The 25,578-nt window shown below is 29.1% G+C and overlaps 1 protein-coding gene across 1 annotated transcript in view; it reads right to left on the minus strand.

Moving 5' to 3' along the window:
* Nucleotides 1-21,978: 21,978 nt before the first annotated feature.
* The window catches only part of LOC107484016 (uncharacterized), a gene marked incomplete in the record, with an annotated part of 33,186 nt that continues 29,586 nt past the window's right edge, over nt 21,979-25,578 (minus strand). The window contains 2 exon segments of the mRNA XM_052260384.1: nt 21,979-22,616; nt 22,824-23,227. Of these exon segments, the coding sequence (XP_052116344.1) occupies nt 21,990-22,616; nt 22,824-23,227 (1,031 nt within the window).

The raw sequence follows: 25,578 nt of genomic DNA on the forward strand, positions 1-25,578 counted from the left end.
CCCCCTTCCTTCTTCCACTCCGTCCCGAAGAGTAACTAGGACCAATTCAGTCACGTTTTTATGTTCCAATTGATTCCTTTTTTTGATTATTCTCAAAGGAGAAGATTTTTCTTTTTACCAAACATATGTGGATCCAATCATGATCTTTTAATAAGAACAAGAAATCTTTCTCGATCAATCCTTTTGCCCCCATCCCATTCTTCGAGAATCAGAAAGATCCTTTTCAATCAAGTTTGAATTTGTTCGTTTGGAATCGGGACTCTTCTACTGCATTTTACTTATTTTTTTATTTTTTTTCTTCCATTCCATCATTCCTTAAGTCTCACAGGTTTGATCCTATAGAATCTGATCCATTTTCTCATTGAGCGAAAGGTACGAAATAAATCAGATTGATTTTTTGATCAAAAGTACTGTGTGAAATCTTCGGTTTTTTCTTTCCTCTTTCTCTATCCCTATCTCGTAGGTATAGCGTATGAATCAATAGAGAACCTTTTCTTCTGTATCTGTATGAATCGATATTATTAAATTCCAATTCCTTCCCGATACCTCCCAAGCAAAATCCCGAATTGGATCTCAAATGAGAGTTTCCCTGGGAGAAAGCAGTGGCTAGCCACCACGTGCTCCAGGTTGAGACTTGAAGCTATTTTGACCCTATGTCGTTAGGGTGGCCGCGCACTGTGAAAGCCCCGAATGAGCTCACCCCCATAAATATTCACCAGTGAGGGTGATGGATATGGATCATGATTATGATCAAGTTTATATTGAGTATAACTCGAGTTGGGGAGACACGACAGAGGAACAGTCCAATGGTTAGCTGCCAGGACTTGTCGGGTTGGCTCTATAACCGACAGATAATATCATCAGCCACTAGGGACAGGCATTCATCATATGCATACTATATGAATTGTTTGAGATTGCCTATTTGACTGCATATTACTTGCTAATTGTCTAAATGCCTTAATTGTTCCTAATTGTATATTTCTTGTTTGATATAACTGTGTTTGCTACATTATACTCCTGATGGTGGTTGGGAGGTTTGAAGGAATTGGAAATGGATTGCCTTCGGCTTTCCTCTATTATTATGTATTATATATGTGGAAGATGTTACCATGCTGGGGACCTCTGGTTCTCACCTATGCGGATTTTGTGGTTTTCATATGCATGACGTGAGGTTTCCCGCTGAGGCATGCTGGAGACTTCTGGATTTGCGAAGATTCCTTGTTCTTGGGGACTCTGGTTTAGTTTATATGTTTGCTTAGATACTTTTATCTCCATTAAATAATACAAACTATGATGACTCCTCTTATGGGAGATTTGGAGAATAGGTTTTATGTATTTGTGTCCCTTTGGGTTTCCTTTGGGGTTTTCCTTATTTTATCATATGTATGTATTGCTATGCTCGGACCGGTTATCTTTGCAGCCGGATTTTGAGTCTCGATATTCCTGTTTTTGACACTCTTTTGTATATATATAATCTCGCGTTGGTTTATCCTTGTTCGTTACGTTATCGATCGGAGTGTTGCGCTTTTGAGTTGCGATTTTTGTTTACCCCTTTTTCTATAAAGGCTCCTAGTTATAATCAATCATTCATACTACTATACTTACTAAATTTTTATTTTAGAGGTCGTAATACCTTGCCATCTCTGAATTATGACTTAAGCATAAGACTCCGTATGGTAGGGTGTTACAACGTGTCAATCTCTCATGTCTCCATTTTCTCTCCAAAATGAATAAAATTTTTTCCATTCTAAATTAATTTATAAAAAATATCTTTATTGTAATTATATTATAATTAATACTTAATGAATAATATATAATTATACTAATTTAGTAACATATATTCATTATAATTATATCAAATCAATATTTAATGCACTATTAAACTACTTATCAATTATCAATTAAAAATACTTTTAATAATTTTAATGACAATAATAATATCAATAATAGTAATAATAATAGTAGTAAATCTTTGTTACCGTGATATGATGAAATTATTCACGTTTATCAATTAATTTTTCTAAATTATTTTATAAAAAAATATCTTTATTATTATTATATTGTAATTATAATTTAATGAATAATATATAATTATATTAATTTAGAAACATATCTTCATTATAATTATATCAAATCAATATTTAATGAACTATTAAACTAATTATCAATTAACAATTAAAAATACTTTTAATCATTTTAATAATAATAATAATATCAATAATAGTAATACTAATAATAAAAAATCTTTGTTACCCGTGATATGATGAAATTATTCACGTATATATCAATTAATTATTCTATATTATTTTATTAAAAATATCTTTATTATAATTATATTATAATTAATATTTAATGAATAATATATAATTATACTAATTTAGGAATATATATTCATTATAATTATATCAAATCAATATTTAATGCATTATTAAAAAATTACCTTAATAATAAGTAATTTACATATTTATTTTTGTTTTACTAAAATCTATATATAGTATTTTCCTATGGTACATGAATCTAAATTTGAGAGTCAATTCATAATTTTATATTTAGTATTTTTTTTACTACTTCATAGAATAAGAATGTATTCTTCGTTTTTTATTGAAGTTGATCATTTTAAGGTACAATTTATAATTTTTTATAATATTTTTCATATACTCATCATATTATTCTTTTGATAATTTATTATTTGTTGTTACTCTAAGTTATTCTTACCGTCTAATGTTCCAGTTCGATTGTATTTTGCCACAATCATTTACAATGCATCATATCCATGAAAAATACCTCATCGAGTTGTCTTCACTGATTCGGGTTCCAACTATATGGATGTAAGCATTTAAAGAAGGGGCAATAGTCTCTACTTTACCGAAGGATGGTTGGATCTACTCACCTATTATGACCAACCTAATGGAATGTGGTTAAAGCTAGATTTCTTAGGAAGAGCTCAGTTTTTTATTGAGGAATTGCATCCACAGAACTTTATAGGGCAAGTTCAAGTTCCATCCCCTCCATGCTTTTTACGTCTGCCCGAAAATCTTCGAAGTGGAGCACATAATGAGATTCAATTCCCTCAGTTTAAGTTCAGTTTTGCTAAATTCGTGACAAATTTAGATATGTAATTTCAACGATTGGTAATATATTTAAATTTTTTTATTTTAAGTTGTTCATTATTAGAATAATTTTTTAACATATTTTGATTTTTTTCAGAAATTACCAGCTTTCTTTTTCATGATTTTGCACGAATTCTAAATATTGAAACTTATGATATTATTTCAGTTGGTTGTCATTATAAGAATGATTCTATACTATACGTGATTAAATTATAATTATAGAATTTTAAATTATTGCCTCAATTTATATATTATGAATATTTTTTGTGGATGTGCTATTTTTAAATAATTTAATAAAATGAAGTAGTGTCAGGTATAATTAAGTTTATTTTTATCCTTTATTTTTTTATTTGTATTTTCATTATATTTGACAAAAAATGCAACCTACATATATATTAAATCGTTGACCTAAACACAATTTATTTGTCAATAAAAATAGATTTTATCTAAAAAAATAATGAAACATGAATAATGTATGATTATGTTATTTCTTCTACTAGCTAAATAATGCAAAATCGAGTACCCTTTTTTATTTGATTGAGGTCATATTCTATCTGGTGAAAGTTTCAATCACCTTAATTAAATCCTGTCTTTGTGCCTTAACTTATACAGGTAGTAATATGTTACATATTATTTGATATATCTAAGTAGTTATTTCCCATAGCGGAGATGTAAAAATCATATTAAGGTTTTTTGCCAAATAATTAGCTCATGAATAATATATGATTATATTATTTTGGAAAAATATTTTCATTATAATTATATCAAATCAATATTTAATTATGATAAAAATATGTTAATTATAATCATATTATAGAATTATAATAATTGCGATATTTATGTTATATATTTTAATCATTTATGTAAGTAAATAAAATACAAATCAATCAAATCAGATTATCACAGTAAATAATATGTTGTATATTATTACGGAAAATAATCCGTGGATAAAATTGAAATTATACCCGTGCCATATAATTATAATTGATTAATTGGTATAAAATGAAATTATACCCGTGCCATGAGTAATAATCTAAATAATTATATCTTAACAAAATATAATTTGAAATAATTTATAAACAATTATCTTAACAAAAATAATTATTTAATAATTGATTTAAAAATCAATGCAAAAAATAATTATTAATAATAGTATTATTAACTGGATAAATAATATAATTTCAAATTATTACTTAAAATATAAATAATATAGAAATCTATTGAGTAAATTAATGATTTTGCACCTTAATAATTTGACAATTATTACTCAATTAACCAGTTAATTGAATTAGTAATAACAATTTCCAATTTCAAATTTTGTATATTAAGTAGAGTTCAATATACTAACAGTTTTAGTATATTATTTATGGCAAGGAAAATTATTTGCTCAAATTTTCTAATAAAATTGAAATTAGTAATAATTTAGAAAAAGATTTATTAATAAAATTACTAATAGTCACATTTTTATACACAGGATATATGTTTTCTATATATTATTTAAATTTATGTTTTATATAACAATAATTTTATATACATTTATATATCACTTTTTTTTAATGTATTCTTAAAAATATTGGCATATAATTAATATAGATAACATATATACTTAATAAATATCTTTATTAAATTAATTATAACGATTAATACAAGATAAAAATATAAGTATAATCTAATTATAGCAAGAATTCTCATCAAAGTAATTGACTAATAATTTGAATATAATTGACTAATAATAATAATAATATTATTATATGGACATAAAATTAATTAGTTAATAAATTGAATTTAGCTTATGGAGTTTTATTTTTTACTCAAATTTTTAAGCATTACAGATTTTTATTTTTTATATTTACGATAACTTTTGACCATAAAAAGAAAAAAATTAGTTTTGATTGTTTCCTATTTTATTTATTTACAGTCATAATTAAATTTGATATAATTATAGTAAATCTCTATAATTATAGCAATATAAAACTGTTTCATATATAGCAATAATATTATACATATTTATATATCTCCTCTTTTATCTTTTTTTTCAAAATTTTGGCATATAATTAATGTAGACATTATATAATATTAAACTGTATTGTTATGCATATATATGAATTTATAAAATACCCCGTATAATTTATACGTATGGCATAATACATATGTCAAAAAAAAATTTCATATTTTTTGTTAACCACTGTTTTGTTATATGAAATTTTAATTTAAATTAAATAATTTCTATTTATATAAAAGTTAATTTGGCTTTTTATTATTTAGAGTGTTTTTCAATCAATAATTTTATACTCTTCACTTTTTTTTCAGTTTCATTTTGAATTTTAATTTAGTACTTAAAGGTAGTAATATTCCATTGATACTGAAATAAAGTTACAAATTAAAAGAGTCCATTGGGTAGAATAAGTAAAATAATGTGATACCCACATTGCAACATTCAAATAAAATAACTTAGAATATAAAATGTTTATCTTTCTCTTTCTCGCCGTCTATTATATTATCTATTCTATCTATTATATTATATAAAAATCGAATTTTTACCTTTAATGATAGAATCAACATAGCATGCTTCTGCTTTATTTTGTTTAACTCATTAAAGTCAATTCATTATGATGAATTAATTATATCAACTAATTGATTTGAATAGATATTTAAGTATCACACAATTTAAAATTATGTATATTAATTATTTGATTTAATTTTCATGATATATAAATTTAAGGAATAAATTAAAATAAGATAATTTATTACTTATTTAAATTGAATACAACAAATATAAATTAATTTAGTTAAAAATTTACAATTTTCTAATCTTCTATACATAAAATGACAAAACAAAATTATAAAAATAATCTTTTTATCACTTTTGCTATTTTAATTTTATTTTCTTTGCTTTTTTTATGTATAATTTTATTTTATATTAACTTTGTTTATTTAATAATAAAATATACTCATATTAATTCTATCATATAATAATATATTTTTTTCCTATATTAATAAAAAAATTTCAATAGTTATCAACTACATCTAATAGAATGACTGAGAAGTAAGAACTACGAGAAGTTAAACCCAAGTTCAAAATGCTGAAACAAAGAAAGGAAAATAGTGGATATATGATTAGAGAAAAATGTATAATAATGACAAAATATACTAAAACTGAATTTTTTCTCCAACTAATAAAAGTGAGGTGTCAATTTCTCATGAATTCATTTTTCCTCTAAAATGAAATCACTATTTTATCTTCTTAATTTATTTTAGAAAAATATCTTTATTATAATTATATTACAATTAACATTTAACGAATAATGCATGATTATACTAATTTAGAGAAATATTTTTATTATAATTATATAAAATCAATATTTAATACATTATCAACTAATAAAAGTGAGGTATCAATTCCTCATAAATTCATTTTTCCTCTAAAATGAAAGTACTATTCTCCCTTCTAAATTTATTTTAGAAAAATATCTTTATTATAATTATATTACAATATTACAATTAACATTTAATGAATAATGCATAATTATAATAATTTAGAAAAATAAAATAAAGTCCAGTAATTTATCTTCCGACTGCACACGTGTATAGAATAACTTTTAAGAAGGAGTCATGTATAGTAAATACGGCCGATGATTGTAAAACTGTATACTAACATTGATATAATATTATTTCAGGTATATGTTTTGCAGGCATAAAAAAAATTGTTGAGTTATTTTTTAGTAGATTTAAATGATTTATTGTTTATTAGAGAATTTTGTGCATTAGAATTCTCTAATAATTTATTATTTATTTTGAGCTAATTTTGATATGTTCTTACTTGACAGTAAAACAACATATAAAAATTTGTTGGTGGGTCTAAGTATTATTAAGTTATTTATGATCACACTGAGTATATATGTTTGATTTATTGAAGCAAGTAGATTACTAAAATCAATTAATAACTCTTTTAGAGTTAATATATTTAATACTAGCTCAAGGAAAAACAAATAATATATAACATGTTATATTTTTATTAATCAAATTATTATAATTTAAATTAATCTTAATAAAATAATTTAAAATTATAATTTCAATCTTATTACATGCATGACACGGGTTAATACACTTGTTTTGGTATAATATAATTCAGATGAAAGTGAAGGTAACTTTTCTAGTATAACCTTCTTATTTGAATCATGAGTTGTGATACATAAGTACTCATGATTTCTCTCATTCATAGTTTGAATATGATATCCATTTTGGCAAGTATCTTTAAAACTTAACAAGTTCCTAAGAGACTTGGTAGACAACAGTGCATTATTTATTATGAATTTTGTTCCTCCAGGAAATAAAATTATAGCTCTTCCGGAGTCTTCTATCACATTACCCAAGCCAATAATAATATTAACATATTCTTCTTTTGGCACAAGATGGGTAAAATATATATATGTCCTTGTCATTCTCTTCAAAGACAAATAATAATAAAACGAGTAGTAATACATGCACAGTCAAATTGAATTCTTGATTGGAATTATCTTTCTAAGAAATAATGTACATAAAAATAATGTCATATACTAAAATTTTATTATTATCACTATTATTATTATTTTAAAACTTGACACATTTAATGATTTCAAAATTCTTAAACATAAACATTAATATTTCATTATTTATGTACATCATATTTAAATACATAGAGATTAAAACTTAACAATAAGTTTCTTACATTATTTATTTACATGAATTCTTAACAATCTCACATATTAAACTATTTTATCATTGATCAAATGACCAATATTTCCTTTAGGACCCTCAAAGAAATCAGATACATCATAATGAGTGGTGAAATTTTTAGCATCATTTGAAACAAAATTTTTTCCTTTCCTTTATCATCCTTTTTCAAAGATGTTTGATAAAGTTTGACTAGGTGCCTTGGGGTACAACAGGTACGCGACCAATGGCCCTTTCCACCACAACGGAAACACTTATCCTCTGTTGATTTATTTTGTCCAATATTTCTTTCTTTATCCTACTTCTGGTGAGATCCTCTCTTATGAAAATAATTCCTTTTCCTTCCATAATTTCTCTTGTTACCAAAACCTTGCCATTTACCTCTTCTGGGATAATGATTTGCCGCATTTACTTCAGAAAATGGGGTGGCGCCAGCCAGGCGCGCTTCATGATTCTTTAAGAGCAACTCATTATTGCGTTTAGCAACAAAAAGGTAAAAAATTAGCTTAGAATATTTTTTAAATCCTTTTTCTCGATACTGCTGCTGCAAGAGTACATTCGAGGCATGGAAGGTTGAGCAAGTTTTCTCTAGCATGTCATTATCAGTTATCTTTTCCCCACATAATTTCATTCGTGAGGTGATTCAAAATATTGTTGAATTATATTCATTTATGAATTTAAAATCCTGTAGACACAAGTGCGTTCATTCATATCGGGTTTGAGAAAGTATCACCATCTTTTGATTATTAATTTATTATACCTTTCTTCAAGGTCTTTCCACAGATCTACAAGATCTTTTAATGTGAGATATTCATTTTTCAATCCTTCATCAAGATGACGACGAAGAAATATCATGATTTTGACTTTATCCTTTTGGGATGTATTATTTTCTGCCTTAATGATATCTCAAGATCCAATGAATCGAGATAAATTTCAGCATCTAGTATCCATGATAAATAGTTGTTTCCAGATATACCAAGAGTATTAAATTCAAGAAAAGAGATCTTCGACATAATGAAATTTATTACCTGAGTCTTCCTAAAATTTGATCAGAGTCTCGTGTTGATAACGTGTCGTAAAATAAGAAAGATATAATAAATATAAAATAAAAAAGTGTAAATAAAAAACTTTAGTATTAATATTTATCAATATAATTATCTCACCCTAATAATAGAAGTAATTAATATATTTATTAGTATTATATATGTAGTAACGTATGCTCAAGACAGAGAAGAAAGAGAATTTGTACGAGAAAAGAGTATTTTTGTTTTTATTATTTGTGTCATATGTCTCAGATTTTATTACTATTTATACACATACAAAGAATTCCTTTTCAAGACTTCATAAAATTTAGTCTTTTTTAAAGAACTAAACTTCTATTAGAAAAGCTAGCTGTCTAATATTGTAAAAAAAGTATTAAATAGGCATCCATTTATATATATATCACAACACATTTTTATTTTTTATTTTTTTTTTAAAAAGAATTTTCTTAACAACCTTACAGTAGTAATAAACTAGTATTAACGGTCAAGCGGTTGACCAAAACCTTGTATGGTTTTACATTCATTAAACAATAATTGGTCTTTTTGAGCTATTTAATTTGAGCATTTTCATTGACCATTATAAAGGTCGTATTTTCATGTTTTTTTATGCTATATTTGATTTTGAAAATAGAATAAAATAAAATTTTAAAAATAAAATATAATAAATAAAAATATAAAAATTAATATTTTTTTATTTAATTAAGTTGTATTTTTATTTAGTATTTTTGTGTTTTTTCAATTAAAAAATATAAAATACACTAATTTAATATCTTAAAATAGAATATTTTTGTTCATATATTACTTGCCAAATATAATTTTATATCTCTATATTTATGTTTCAATATTCTGCTTTTATAAACAAATGCAATCTTATTATTTTTAAGGGGTTAATACTCAAAATCGTCCCTGAAAGATCATGCGTTCTCCATTTTCATCCCCAAATGATTTTTTTAATCAAATTATTCTCTGAATGAATTTTTTTAAATCGTGTTCGTCCTGCCCTTAACTTCATGACGCTGCCGTTAGAAATCTGCTGACCTGGAAGGTGAGCTGGCAACCCACCCAACCAAACGACGTCGCAGTGAGACCTTAAGAGTATGCAAGATTTGAAACGCCACCGTTTTGAGAGTAGAGTGTAACATTTTGCACTTTCTCTCTTGAACAAGTCCTCAATTGTTCTTCTTCACTCTCACCGTGACTCTCTGTTTCTCTGAACCATAAGCAACCATCACGAAGATGAAGAAGACCGTGCCATCAGCCGCAACCATTAGAGTAGTCATCGAACATTGTTCATGCGTCAGTTTTGGAGTTTGGTGGGAAACTTGAAGGCAACGACACATCGTTGTTTCTACGTTCGAAGTGAGAGGTAGAGTTTTTTGTATATTGTAAAAAAAAATTGGTAACACTATGTAAACCCTTAGTTTTCTCATTATATGATTGAGTCATCGTGAAGAATCTGTTAGTGCATAGGGTCTAGGGTTTCCCTGGGTTTGGTTTATGATCGGTTATATGCGTAACTGAGGAAACACTCTATTTTTGTGGCTTAGAAAAATGATAACTGTTGTTTGTGTTAATAAAGTAATGGTTACCGGTTTAGTTGCTGTGTTGGTGATAATTTAGTGTTATGTATGTTCTGTTTTAAATTTTTATAGGGTTTGGAGGCATTCCAAGTCTTAGATGGATGGCTTGCTACAATGACTTTTTTTATTAATATTGTTGTTTGATATTATGTAGATGGAGGGTCTTCCGATGACATTCATATTTCATTATGGTGAAAATTTAAAAAAATGATGAGAAAGGAAGTAGAATCTATGAACCAGATAATACAGAAGTCTTAATGGGGGTTGATGGGGATACGCTTGATGTGTTTTTTGTTAAAAGATATTATAAGGAATTGGGATATGCTGGGGGGACATATGTTAGTGGAAAGTTTCTTGGCTGTCGCTTGAGAGTGGGCTGAGAAAGTTGGAGACTGATAAAGATCTGCTTAAAATGTGTAAGACTTGTAAAAGGAATCACAATGTCATGAACATATTCTTTGAACATGGAGTTTCAGAGCCACACGTGGTGGAATGCATGAGTGAGGATGATGAAGTAATTCTGCCAAAGAATGCATCTTTGTTGAAGCTGCCTAGCACACAGCCTGCAATGCAAGCAACGAAAATTGCATCCCAGCCCACAAAAAACTGCTCACAGCCATTGAAAACTAACCTTCTCCATTCCACTTCCAAAAATAAAGCCAAAGCCACTCCCACCTCTGCTGGAATCAATCCTCATTCTAAGAAAATTGACTATATGCAGCCCAATACAAGGTCCTCCCAACCCACACAAAAGCCCATTGACAAGCCTAATTCTCAGCCCACCAAAAAGTGCAATTCTCAGCCCAAACAAAAGCCTAAACCCCAGCCCAAGTCCCAACCAAAAAGTTTCTCCTAACCTGCAAAACCCTGCACTGATCCTTTGACGTCTGCTGTTAAACCAAGAAGTGGCTATCAACCTCCAAAGAAGTCACATGCTCAAAATAAGAACAAAGAACCTCTGCAATTCACAAGGTTTGCTCGAGCTGTTAAGCCAACTCCAATTCAGGATGATAGTGACTCTCATGACTCATATGAAGAGAGTCAAAGTGATAAATGAACGAGCATGGACTTATCTGGATAAGTGGCCGAAGAAAGCATAGACTAAAGCTCATTTTCGTGAGGGGCCAAAAATGGACACTATCTGTAACAATGCTTGTGAGTCGTTTAATGCAAGGACCAAGCATGACAGGGCGAAGCCTATCCTAACATTGGCATAGGAAGTTAGGAGGATCATAATGAAGACCATGATCGATAATAGGCAGAAACTGGCAAATTACCAGGGAATTTTGCCTCCAGTGCAACAGAGTAGGCTTAAGGCAATGACAAAACTTTCTCAACATGGGTCCCCATAATGGAGTGGTGATCAGAATGAGGACCTATACGATGTTCACAACTGGCCAAGCATAATGGTTGTTGACTTAGGAAAGCGTACTTGCACATGCAGATTTTGGCAATTGACAGGTATCTTTTCTCAATCTTTATACAAATGTACTATATTAATAATGCAAATTGGTCTGAAATAATAACTGCATGCACAGGTATGCCTTGTATGCATGCCATATCATGTATACAAGATAAGAATGATAAGAGGGTTGAGGATTACTGCCATGAGTGGTTAACCATGGAATCATACCGAAAAATGTATGATTTCCATGTTAACCCAGTCAAGGGCCAAGACTTATGAAAAAAATAAGGTCGTCCTGCACCAGTCCCCACTCCAATTAAGCCCAAACTAGGTAGACCCACAAAGAACAGAAGAAAAGACAAAGATGAAGGAGGCTCTGGTTCCAAGACAAGGATGAAGAGAAAATATAATCCCATCCGATGCATGTTTTGTGGTGAGGTTGGACACAATAAGAGAACATGCAAACTGAAGAAACAAGCTGATGCTGAAGAAGAAGTAAGGTTAATGCAACTGCAACTTGCAATTATTGATCCTAATACAGATGCACCAAATGAACTCCTAAATGATGCTGCTCATGTTAGCCTAGTTAATACTGCTCCAGTGTCTATTTCTTCACCACCACAATGATCGAATGCAACCTCACAGATAGTCCTGACCTAACTGGAAGGAATTCCAGCAACCCAAGAAACACAACTATCACCACCCATTAAATCTGTAGCGGTTTGATTAATTAATTTATTTTTATTTTTATATATCTGAATTTGTGTTTCTCTATTCATGTATTTACTTCATATGTCATGTAGGCTAAGGTAAGGGGAAGAGCACCAAAGCTTCAGGTTTCTAAGGGAAAAGGAAAAAAGAGCTGTTTCTCCCTAACCTGCTGCAACAACTGCAACAATTCCAATTTCTATTGGAACAATCAAAGGATTAGTACCGCGACAACTAGGAAGCTTGTAAGTCTCATGACCTTTGTGCCGACTTCGGGGTTCAAACGGCCAAGGAAGAAAGATGACGCTATCTGAAAACCATCATCGGAACATATGCATTTTTTTGTATAAGGCTATAAATTAGAAAAGATATGTTTGTGTTAAACACTATCAAGTCTCACTGTTTTGTAAGGCCTTTATTTTGGATGCATATTTTGTCTTGGTATGAAGTGTTTTTGTAGAATCACTTTTAAGAACTTTACTATTTTTTGTGGTGACAAACACAATGTTGGAAACTTCATATTAACACTTTATATTACGAAATTTTAAAAACTTTATTATCTTTTTATGTCTCTAATTTGCCATTTACTTCTTTACATATGACAATATGAGTGATGCATAAATATATTTTCTTCACAGGTGTACTCAAAATTCAAGTTGCCATTTATAAGCTCAAGTTTCAAATTACAATAGTTTAGCCATGATACTAGAAACAAAAAAACCAACTCCCTAAATCACACCACCATATCACATTCACTCTCTCCTACTTGTATATATATGACATGCAAAGAAAAGTTCCTATTAAGATGATTAACATCAGACCAGTAAATATGAAACACATTAACATTCTAAGTACTCTGATTTCTGCTTCTAAACTACCTATTCTCCATGCTAATTTAAGCTTCCAATCTTCATAATCAATGTCCAGTTCTCCTTCATTTTTTGGGAATCCCCGTAGACCTTCTGCAACAGCTACAGGTTCATTTTTTTTTCGACCCATTTAAAAAAATTGCAATAGCTCCCTTTTTGAAAACATTGAATAAAATTGTTAACCCCATATAAAGAGTGAAAACCAAGATGATGTTATCATTCATACAAAATTAAACTCATCTGATATCTTGGACAAGTATGAAATAACCTATCTGGATTCTGTGATGTCCGAGATTTCTTAATTAAAGTTTTTAAACCGCAGAAACAAATTTCGTCATCGTTTTTCCTTCTTCTCGCATGGACGAACTCGAAATATAGCTACCATGTGAGTGCGACGACAACCCACCACCGGGACCTCCACTTCCGCTCCCCATTATGGCGCCGAAATCAACTTCCTCCTCCCTCAACAGCTGCTGGGTCTGCGACAACGCTTAAGCAAGGTATTCTTGTTTGTGGGAGGATGTGAATTAGGGTTTATTTATTTGAGACTTAAGGACTAAATTGATACAATACTCTAAACATATCTCGTCAGCAACACACACCATGCCAGGTATTACTTATATTGTCAGCTCACGTTCCATGTCAGCGGATTTCTAACGGCAGCGTCACGAGGTTAACGGAAGGACAAATGCAATTTAAAAAAATTTATTCAGGGACTAATTTGATTAAAAAAATCATTCGGGAACGAAAATAGAAAATGCGTGATCTTTCAGAGACGATTTTGAGTATTAACCCTATTTTTATGACTAGTACTATAATAAAATAATCATATAAAAATATCTAGAAAGTTATAACATAAATAAAAACAATATAATAAGAGTAATATAATGATTCTAGGTTAAAATCATTTCTAGTTAGTATTACCAAGTGCCTATAAATAGGTCGCGATGTAACTCATTTATAAAATAGTCATATCAATGTAATTTCCCCTAACTCATTAATTAAAAACCTTCCTACTTTTTTCTTTGTTTATTAGTAATATAAATATCTCATTTCTCCAACTATTAATCTAAATTAGATATCGCTTCTACTGTCACATAAACCAACTGCAAATATTCTATAAAACTAGTAGTTTGTAACTAAAAGTGCCAGCGAAATACATGGAAGTTCTGTGAAGTTTTTATATTTATTAAGAAGTTCAGGTATATATTTCAATTAAAAATCAATTCGGAAAAAATAAGTCAGTTTCATATCTATAGGCATCGTCTTGAATAATTAGAAAGTTTCTACGTTGGCTGACCCCTGTGTATTCTTCGAAATAGTTTGGAAGGTGAATCGATGGTGACCCCTGTGTTCAAATTATAAAGAAATAGTGCGGAACTCCCAATATTGTTCAGTTAATAACTTACTACTTACGAAATAATTGTTTACTAATTTTTTAGGCAACCATGATTAAATTAATTTTTATTATCACTCACCGTTAGCATGTTCTGGTAATAGATCCTGTATTTTGATCTACCATATTAGCTAGGCTACGTTGCTACTCTTCTCCTCTAAGTGCAAATCATAACCGCGTGTGAGAGGAACGAATTGAACATGAATTTACAAGTAATGTTCCACGAAAGTGAAATGAATTAAGTAGGTGACTTCTTAGTGGCTAGGTTATTTTCATGGCTAAGCTGGCTATATGGTGGAGACCAATGGAAACAAGACATATGAAAGGTATAACAGGAACTGACCAAGATTTTGACCAGGTTAAAGGTAGGATAAATCTCTTAATGAAACCTGGTAAATTATTAGGTGAATGTTAATTTAGTAGATGAATTTGGAAAAAAAAACAAATTAAAAATTAATAAAAAAATAAAGAAGTAAAAAAAAAAAACAATTAGATTGATCAAATTGAAGGAGTCTCTCATATTATTTCTGAAGCCTGCAAACCCTCGAAGAAGAATTAGAATTCAGAAATGGTTCTGAAATTTCCGACAGCCCCTTGTGAGAGGAGTTTCTTATCGTATCGTATTGCCAGTTTCATCCAAGTAAGTGTTAATTCTTTTTGTTCGTTGTGTTTTTCTTTGATATAGCAGAGACAGAGGAAGGCGACAGTAAATCTTTCGAAAAAGACAAAATTGTTGCGGCTGCCAAGGTCACTGTGAGTCATGGATCGAGTAAGTCACCGGCGGAATCAGAGAGTCGCCGCTCCGCTGCTGTCCATCACTATCGCCATCAAGGACGATGCCACTACAACACTTGGCCAGAACGATACCACTGACAACGAAGAAACCTTAGCCCCGTTAGTGTCGTCCTTTTCTCCCCTTTAATTTCTTCTTCCTTTGACTCTCCTCCGTCTCTCTCTCTCTCTCTGATTAGTAGCCCAGTCAGCTTCGTCCGTGCCTTTTCTCCCTTCTTTTCTTCTTCCCTTTTTCTTTCTTTGACTCCCCTCCGTCTCTCTCCCTGATGTGCATGTGTAGACAAAATTAGGATTAAAATTTGATAAAAGGAATCAAAGTAGTGTAAAATTTTTTATAAAATTAGAGAGTAAAATAATAATAAAAAAATCAAATATAATTTATTAAAATTATTTTAAAAATATTATTTATTGTATCAATTTACTATTTTTTTAAACTCGTTATCATAAAATTTGATTTACTTACTCTTAATGAAATAATTTTTTAAAAATAAAATCTTAAACGAAGATAATAAATCATAAATAATTTATTATTTAATTTTTAAAAATTTGGAGTGTTACATTATTAATAACATAATGTGAAATATTTATTTTCAAGAGGACAGACTTAATCAAAATACTACTTTTTATTTATTTTATTGGTTAAATCATGAAACAATACTAATATCATATTTTCAATGATAATAATAACATATAATATCCAAATTATCACGTATAATAATATTAATATCCGCAACATGTATGGAATATGCGTAGCGAAGTTCCATGTTTCTTGTAATTCACGAAAATTCTTTTGTAGGAAAGCTTCTTCCAAGCTTCTCGCACTTATCAAGCTGTTAGTGTCAGATTTTCGTCTATACTAAGAAGCCTTAGCTCACGACCTACCGATTTATCACCCGCTCGGTCATTGTACAACACAACGAAAGTAATATAAGAAATAATTTATGCTGTTAATATCCATAAACACTAAATTATATTTGAATTATGCACTTTTAATTTAAATATTGTAACACTAGTTTAAAATTAGAATAAATCACCCATTTTAATTAATTTGGTTTTAATATTACTTGTTTATTCTATTATGAACTTTCATTTTTAAAATGTCTTTTTGTAAATTGATATAGCTTAAAACAAATCAGTATAGCTGCACAATAAATTATTTTAAACAAGAACGTTTTACTAGGACTGCATATATGTATATAATTTGATTTAGTGTGAGATGCAACCTTTGGGTAAATCAAACCAATTTAATGGGAGATTGACCCTCAAAATTATATTTAAAAATTAAAATAAATTTTTATTGGTATTTATAAACACTAATTCATAAACATTAGAATTTTAAACCCATATAAAAATAAATAAATAACAAAATAAAAATTCTTTTACAAAAATAATTGAATTTTAAAAATAAAAATAATTAAATTTAATTAAAATGAATCATTAAACAAAAATTCTTTAAAACAAACAAAAATATAGAATAATTATCCAAATAAATTACATTGTGGTTTTTAAAATCAGAAACTTAGTCTCACATATTTCAAAATACATAAAATAGTTCCTAACGTTTATCTTCGTTAGACGATCCAGTTTTTCTCCAACTTGATTTGAAGAATGAAGTATAAAAATGTCTTAAAGAATTTAAAAATTTTAAAATAATTCTTGAAAAAATTTAAAAATTCTAAAACAGTAATTTTAATTAAAATAATCAAATTGAAGAGAGAGTGTATTGTTTAACAAAAGTAAATGTTATAGATTATTTTGTGTATTTTAAAACTTAAAAAATTAAAATGTTCAATATTATAAATCTCCAAGAAGTTTTTGGATAATTATACAAAAATGTATTACATAATTAAAATTTAAAATTCTAAAATCTAAAACTTTTTTATACTTTTGAGTTAACGTATGTTACACCATTTAAATTAAACGTCTATAATTTATAAGAAATGTTACCGTTTATGAATACAAATAGAAATAATAGAGTTTTGTATATATATAAAAAAAAACAAAACATTAAAAAGAAGAAAGAGTTCCAGATAAAAAAAGTTGTTATGGAGGGTTTTTTTTCTTTTTTTTTTTTTTTTTTTTTTTTCCCACCTTTTTTTTTTTTTAAAAAATCTCTTTTTTTTTTTTTTTGGGTACATACTTATCACACATTACAGCAACAGCTAAGATCAATTACACTCCAATGAAAAAAAAACACAGAAATCACACAAGACCATTTTTCCTAGTTTTTATCAATTTTTATCCGTATTAGTGTTATGTTTCTATGTTTTTGTTAGCTTAGTTCACAGCCCATACCTTAAAGACTCAATTTTTGGTATCGGATTTTTCATTTTGTTAACATTTCATGAGTTACTGCATCTTTATTATTTTCAATTTCAGTCAAGAGTCTGAAAATTGGATCGATTATTAAACCGTTTTAGTCATTGATTTATTAATTTATTGGTCTAATCGATTCAACTAAGGTCCAACCAAAAAAATCATTTGATAATAAAAAAATAAAAAATTATAAATAAACACACCATACAATATAATTATAATCTAATATAAACTTTAAAATATTATATGTAAAGCATCAATCAAATTATTATTCACATATGCATTATTATAACCAAGTTGATTGTTTTAAATTATAAAATATATTAAAAATCTTTAAGTTCATCAATTTAAATAGAAACTCATTAAATTAAAAGATTGATTAATTTAATTGAGTTAATTCAATTCATATATTTTTTTATTGAACAAAAAGGCTGCTCATGATCAATTTCACTTCTTTCTTAACAAAGGTTGATTATAATTTTAATAAAATTTTAGCATCATTTACTTCTTCCCTAATAAACTTTTAACAAATTTTTAGCATAATTTTAATAAAAATTAACAAAATTTTAGCATAATTTTAACCAATATTGACCAAGTGAACTAAAATAAACTAATCATTTAAATCAATTATTCAATTCAAAATAGAGAACAATACAGCACAGGAGCATAGATAATCATTCCATGAGACAAATTTTAAGTTGAGTAGCACATTAACACTAGTAATCCCCGAAAGGATAATGACAGTAAAACTAAAGAAAAAAGTTATATAACAAAAAAATAGAAGAGATGAGTATTATGCAGAGTAATAATATCATGACTCTTGAAAACAAACCCTAAATTGTTGTTAGAAAGTTACTCCTTTAAACCACACTTGGCTAAAACTTTATATATTCTCCTTAATTTAGGAATCTAACCGAAAACACTAAATAAGTTAAAGATTACACAAGGCCAACTAATACAACTGATTACACTTCTTTTAATTTTGTTCTTAATCATCTTGATTCTTTGAAACAAAAGAGTTATTCTCCTTTACAATCCAAAAAAATGAAAAACAGAGAACGAAAATTAAAAAAAAATGAAGCCATTAACAAAATTTTCAACACAATTTTAACAAACATTCACCAGAAAACTAAAATCTCCTAATCATTCAAATTAATGATTTAATTCAAAGTAGAGAACAATACAGCATTTGGTAAGAGGGAACAGGGTTTGGAGAACGACAATTGTTCTGAGCAAAAAAATTGTTGTGATCAGCAAAAAAAAATAAAGAATAGAGAACAAAAATTAAAAAAATTAAGCCATTGCCTTCGAGGAAAAAGTTGTGCGCCTGCGATTGGTGAGAAGGAACAGGGTTTGGAGACATGGAGAATGCCGAAAGGACGAAGAGAGAAGCCCCAGTGCGATGGGCAGCGGCTGTGACCCACTCCTTGCGACGGTGGTGGAGGCTAAGGTTGAGGGCAGTTCTGCTTTCTGAAGGAAGGAGATTGGCGAAGGGGTTGGGAGGCACAAGGCACAACAGAGGAAGAAACAGTCGCCCCTGAGCGTGACGGACGGTGGCGTTGAGGCTCTCCTTACCGGTGGGCGAGACTGTAGCCTAGCGTAGAGAGTTGAGAAAGGAGAGAGTCTGAGGAATGGAGCTGGAGGAAGATTGGGTGATTGAGCCAGGAAAAAAGAGGAATTTTTTATCCCTAAAACTAAAAACATCAAACAATGACGTCTCTTTGAAACCGGCCAGGTTTCGGTTCGGTCCGACCGACCAATTCCTGGCCGGTTCAACAGTTTAAATGCAATTTTTTATTTAAGCGGTTTCTATTATTAAACGAACCATATTAGTTTTCAGTTTGCGGTTAGACCGGTCTGATCGATCGGTCCAATCCAATTTTCAGAACATTAGTCTCAACACTAATTAACCAAGCTTCTCTTCATAATTCTTTCACCGGGTGTCACAGATCTACTGGTAAGTCAACAATTAATTACCATTAGCCACTATTTTTTGTGCCACCATAAAACTCCTAATATTAAGTATAGATCCTCTAAGTATATACTCCCTAAAGCCTAAGATGGATACACATGGTGACTTGATGCACACGAAAAATATCTCTCCATCCACATTTTGATAAACTAAGAGTCTATCAATTTTGTACTATACATCTAGTTCTTGGAATATCTATATATTTGCATGGAGAATTCCTCAGTAATTTGAATACCTCTGTATTTTCACTTCTCACTAGATCCTTTGATCTGTCTCTGCAGCTACTGCCTCATTTAATGCATGCATGCCCGGCAATTCTTCTTCTTCTTTCCGACGGTTTTTTCTCCCTTGTTCCTTAGTATTTCAGAACAACCACCGATGTCAAGGGCACTGGATCTATAAAGGTGGTTTGGCAAGCTCAAAATGTGTTATTTACTTCCATTTGGTAAAGAAGTTGATAAAGTACAAAATAAATCCTCTTAAATTAAGGCAATGAAATTAACGCAGATTTAAAATGGTGATTAATTTCAATTTCTGTTGCTTTTGTGCCAACCTGGAAGGAAGTGTGAACAGAAGGGATTGTTACCAAGTATAGAGTCAGGCTGGCATCTTCTAATGGAGAGAACTCTCAGGTATAGGTACTTCCGCAGGCATTTAGGTCCTCGAGAATTTGAAAATACATTTAAGTCTTTGACTTTTTAAAATTTGGACTTATCGATCCCTCATGTTCATTTAAATCCTTGACTTTTTTAAAATCTGGATTTATCGATCCCTCATGTTCGCTTAGGTTTGTCAGACTCAACAAAAAAATCTGATTTGGTTGATACGGATGCACACGAGAGAGAATTTTAAAAATTTGACAAATTAAACTCAGGGATCGAAATATCCAGATTTTGAAGAGGTTAGTGACTTAAATGTATTTTTAAATCTTTAAGAACTTAAACGTTCGCAAACCAAAAATTCGGGGATCGATTTGTCTTTTTCTCAAATTTTTATTTTATTATAGTAATATTATAGAATTAATTTTTTTCGATCAATTTTATTAAAATTATTTTATTTATTTTAAATTATAAATACTAAAACATAAACCATTAATCATAAATATAAATAATTATAAAATTAAATTTTAAATTGACTAACTAAAAATTAATTTCACATTATTTTTCTTCTATTATTTTACCTTTTTTGTATTTTAAAAGATCTTTTTCAATTCCTTCTATTTAAAGTATTTTAAACATATAATTTGTTGGTAAATCATTGGCTGATAAATTTTTTAATTCTGAATTTTGGACTTTTAAATTTTAGTAATTTAGATGAGTAATGTAAAGTAATCAATTTTTTTAGTCAATATCAGTTAATTTTTTAAAATTATTTTATTTATTTTAAATTATATATCCTAAATTATAAATCTTTAATATTAAATTTTAAATTATAAACATAAACCATAAAGTTAGTTATCTAAGGTAGTGTTTGGTGGAGCAACAGATACGAAAAGACTGAGACTGAGAGACAAAGACTAAGAGGCAGAGATTAAAATAAATCTCAGTATTCTGTTTGATGTAAAATAGGAGACATGAAATGAAACAAGAATGAAACTCTAATTTAATTTGCATAAAGGGTAAAATTGGAATTAATTAGTTGAAATGAAAGTATTTTAGATATAAAATGTTATTAAAGTTTTAGTCTTCATCTCTAAAAATTTCAGTCCCCTGTGTCCCTACTTTTTGGAGGTACTGAAATTTTAGAAACAGAAACAGAAATTTTAGTACCAGTCTCTGAACTAACAAACACGATATTGAGTCTCAGTCTCTCGATCTCTATCTCAGTACCTCAAAACAAACGCTACCTAAAAGTTGGTTCTTTATACTTTATTACGAGATATAGAATTTTTTGAATTTTTTAAGAATACATTTGTTGTGTGTGAAAAAATAAAAATTGTTAACTCTCTAATTCACCAAATAACATTCAGTTATAGAATAATATTCGCAATTACTCGAACTTTTAAATTCTTCCTAACATGACTTTAAAAAAAAAAATTAGAATACAATAAATTTGACGAAATAGAATACACCTCAATTTACATCTCTAATCTTTCAATACATAAAGCATTTTCTTGTCTGGCTTAAAAAGATTCTTACAATAAAACGTTGAATACATTATCACATACCATAATTTAAACTGCAAAAATATGAAAAGAAGTATTGGTAGACACACAAACGCAGAAATAAAACCAGGAACCCAATCTGAGTCATAATAGTAAGTAATGAAGAAGGCACTTGCAACTGCTACCATCATGCTTGTTATTGAGAAGAACAACGCTACCAATCCAAATATGAGCTTCAAGGGCAGTGACTTGTAGAAATCAGACTCAGCATAACGCGAAACAAGAATGGACAAGAATATTAATATTGCAGCTGCTGACGAGATAAATGCAGCTGCATCTGAGATTGCAAACACCAAAAATGAAGGCTTTTTCAAGTAGTTTGGTTTCCCTTTTGCATCGTCAACACCACCTGGTATGCTTATTGCAGCAGCAAACACCCCCGTTGCAATGACGGTTGCAATCAGCATACAATTCTCTGCTGTGCTTTTCATCCAAGCCTCTGCATCTTTTCGCAACTGTGTGTGCTCCCTTGTGAATAACTCTCCAGCAGTTAAGCCTTCTGAGTTTGTTGATTTTATAAAGGATGGTGGCATTATCTTCTTTACTTCCTGTATGTTGCATGAACTTTTAATTAAGTATACCAATATTATCTTTGCTTAATGAAGCCTTAAACATAAACAACGGTTAACTACTTGTTCAAACTACATGTAGAATAAGAAATCATATATTTTTCTTACATATTAGTTATAGAATTATACGGGCAGGTACAGATAGATAGTCCAATCTGGTATCAACAGATAGGGTTTAACTCATACCTTGAACCATACTAACTCAAGGCACATCTGAAAAGCTGCTCCAGAAACTAGTTCAAGTCTGCTTGGTGGTGCTATTTGTGCAGCCAAATGCAAGAGAGTATTACCACTGGTGTCTACCATAGTCACTATAATATCCTTTTGAGAACCAATCTCATGTATCACATTGTAGATGCTTGCCTGGCGATACTTGACAGCTTTGTGAATTATAGTTTGTTGTTCTTTCTCATCCCTTGCCCATATCAAGCTTGGATAGCCACTAATAAGCTCTGACAAGAACCCAAAATTACCAACTTCTGCAGCAGCAAATATTGGTTGAGATGGCTTGCCTATGATATCAATTATCCCATCCATAGTGGAATTGTTACAAATTGTGCTCCAAAGGCTTTTGACCAACTGATAAACTACTTCCTGCTTCATGCCTGTAATATATTATTAAAGTTTTGTTACTTGAAATGAAAGGAATTTGCAATAGAACAATAGAATAGCCAATGTTACATAGCAACTTATATAATGAATATGCTCGTTCAGTTATAAAATTTTTAATTTAGGATGGTTAGTGATATAATCATGATTATTCATGTGTTTCTTTTTATTTGTTTAAATTTTTTTAAAAAAATAGTATCATAATATGGTATTAAAGTTTTTATAACCGAAAAGTCTAAAATTTGATCATTGTTAAACTACAAAAGAAAAAGAATTTAGCATAAGGTAAATTAAAATTAAAAAAAGTGCAAAATTCAAATAACAGTAAAAAAAAAGGTCTTACTTCACATTTGACAAAATATATTAAAGATATAACCATTTATATCTCTTTCTATCAACTTAAACAAGACTTTAAGTTATTTAGATTTTATTTTTTGTTAGTAGTAGTATTCTAATTCCTAAAATTTTGGCCCCCGCGGGGTAGAGCCACTTTTTGAAGCCCACGTCAATTATGGATCTCAAAATCTTAAATTTATTCTCCTTCATTGTCTTTCTCTTTCTATTTTCTCTCTTGCATGGTGAATTATTGTGAACATGTCACTATCATTGATGAATCTAGGTAGCTTGTCTTAAATCTTAATGAATTATGAATATGTAATGATTTACCAGGGTTGATCATGATGGTGTGGCTTTGATGGTGTGGACTTTGGCAACAAGAATCCGAATGATTTTTAGCCAAGAGATGCAAAGCTGTCTCGTCGTGATAATCCCTTGCATAAGCTAGCTCTGGTTTAGCTTCTGCCATTTCTAAGGCTAAGCCTGCAAAATATTACACATAAATGTTGAAGAAAATGAGATTAAATATAATTGCTTGCTATTGAAGAATTTGACTTAAAATTGAACGTGATGTTAACCCACTAGTCAATTATTAATATACTTGTCTTAAATTTGGTACATAATACTCACTCTGTTACATAATAATTATTCCAAAACCGAAAAACACACACACACACAAGACAAATTTTAATTAACACAATCAATATTATAGTTATTTTCTTTTCCTTAACATTGTATTATTATTAATGATAAAATTTGGAACGAAAGAATAAATTACAACAAACCTAAATATTACAAATGAGATATATATAATTTTAAACCTTAAAAAATATTAGGTGAATAGTTTCTTTTATTTTTATTTTATATTTGAATCAACACTATCAAACGTTGTTTTTATCCTAAAATGTCTCCTACATTTCCAAAATCAAAATGAATAATAAAAATCAACTATTAAATTAATTATTATGTATTTATGTATAAATATATATAATATTTAATTTATTTTTAATATATATTTTATATTTTAATATATATTCTATATTAATAACTGATTTAGTAACTAATTTTTAGTATATACCTAATTGGATGGCTCCAAAACAAATATTATGAAAGAGAGAGACTAAGGAATAAAAGAAAATTTTAAATTTTTAAGCATGTGTATTTTCATTGAATTTAGGTCCTTTAAATTTTAAATTTTATTTTAGAGAATAAAGTAAGATCTCTCACCATTTATTTTATATTTTATAGGTAAGACTAAAAAAAAATATGAGAAAAACTATTTAAGGTAAGAGATCACACTTTATTCTTTAAATTAAAAATTAAAAATTTAGAAGATCCAAATTAGATGTTAACAAAACAAATGCGTACCATAGAGGCCAGTGTTGATACAATTGAAGAACAATTGGTTCCAATCATCCTCTGTGAATATTGGTTTTGTTATGTCATACAAATGCCAAGCCATTTCACATCTGCCTTGCAATGCAGCAAAGTGAACAGGGGTGAATCCTTTTACACCTCTAGCGTTTGCCACTGATCGATTCATCTCCAGCATCAAGTCAACAACTTGCATGCTCCCAAATGCAGCAGCAAAGAAAAACGCAGTGTTTCCATTGTAATCTTCCAACAATAAGTCTCCTTCATCTAGAAATTCCTTCATCAGTCGTTGCACAAAGTGAACATGCTTTTCACCCACACCTGCTCCTGCTGCTATGTGTAACACTGTAGGCCATCCATTTGCTATGTAGGCATTCTTCAACCTCTCATCTTTCTTTAGGATCTTCTTTGCTTCTTCCCAGTTACCTTCTAGTGCATGCTTGTATAGGGGAACACACAGCTTGAAGAAATCATTATTCTTTGGATTTCCTGAATAAACCCAAAATGGAAACAAATATATATCTGATCTCTTTAATTCTCTATACAAAGTAAACAATAAAAATATTTCTAAAAAAATTAGGTGCGGACAAAAATAACTTTAAAAAATACAAACGATAAAAAT

This window comes from Arachis duranensis, chromosome 4 (genome assembly GCF_000817695.3).
Source record: "Arachis duranensis cultivar V14167 chromosome 4, aradu.V14167.gnm2.J7QH, whole genome shotgun sequence".
Classification (NCBI taxonomy): domain Eukaryota; kingdom Viridiplantae; phylum Streptophyta; class Magnoliopsida; order Fabales; family Fabaceae; genus Arachis; species Arachis duranensis.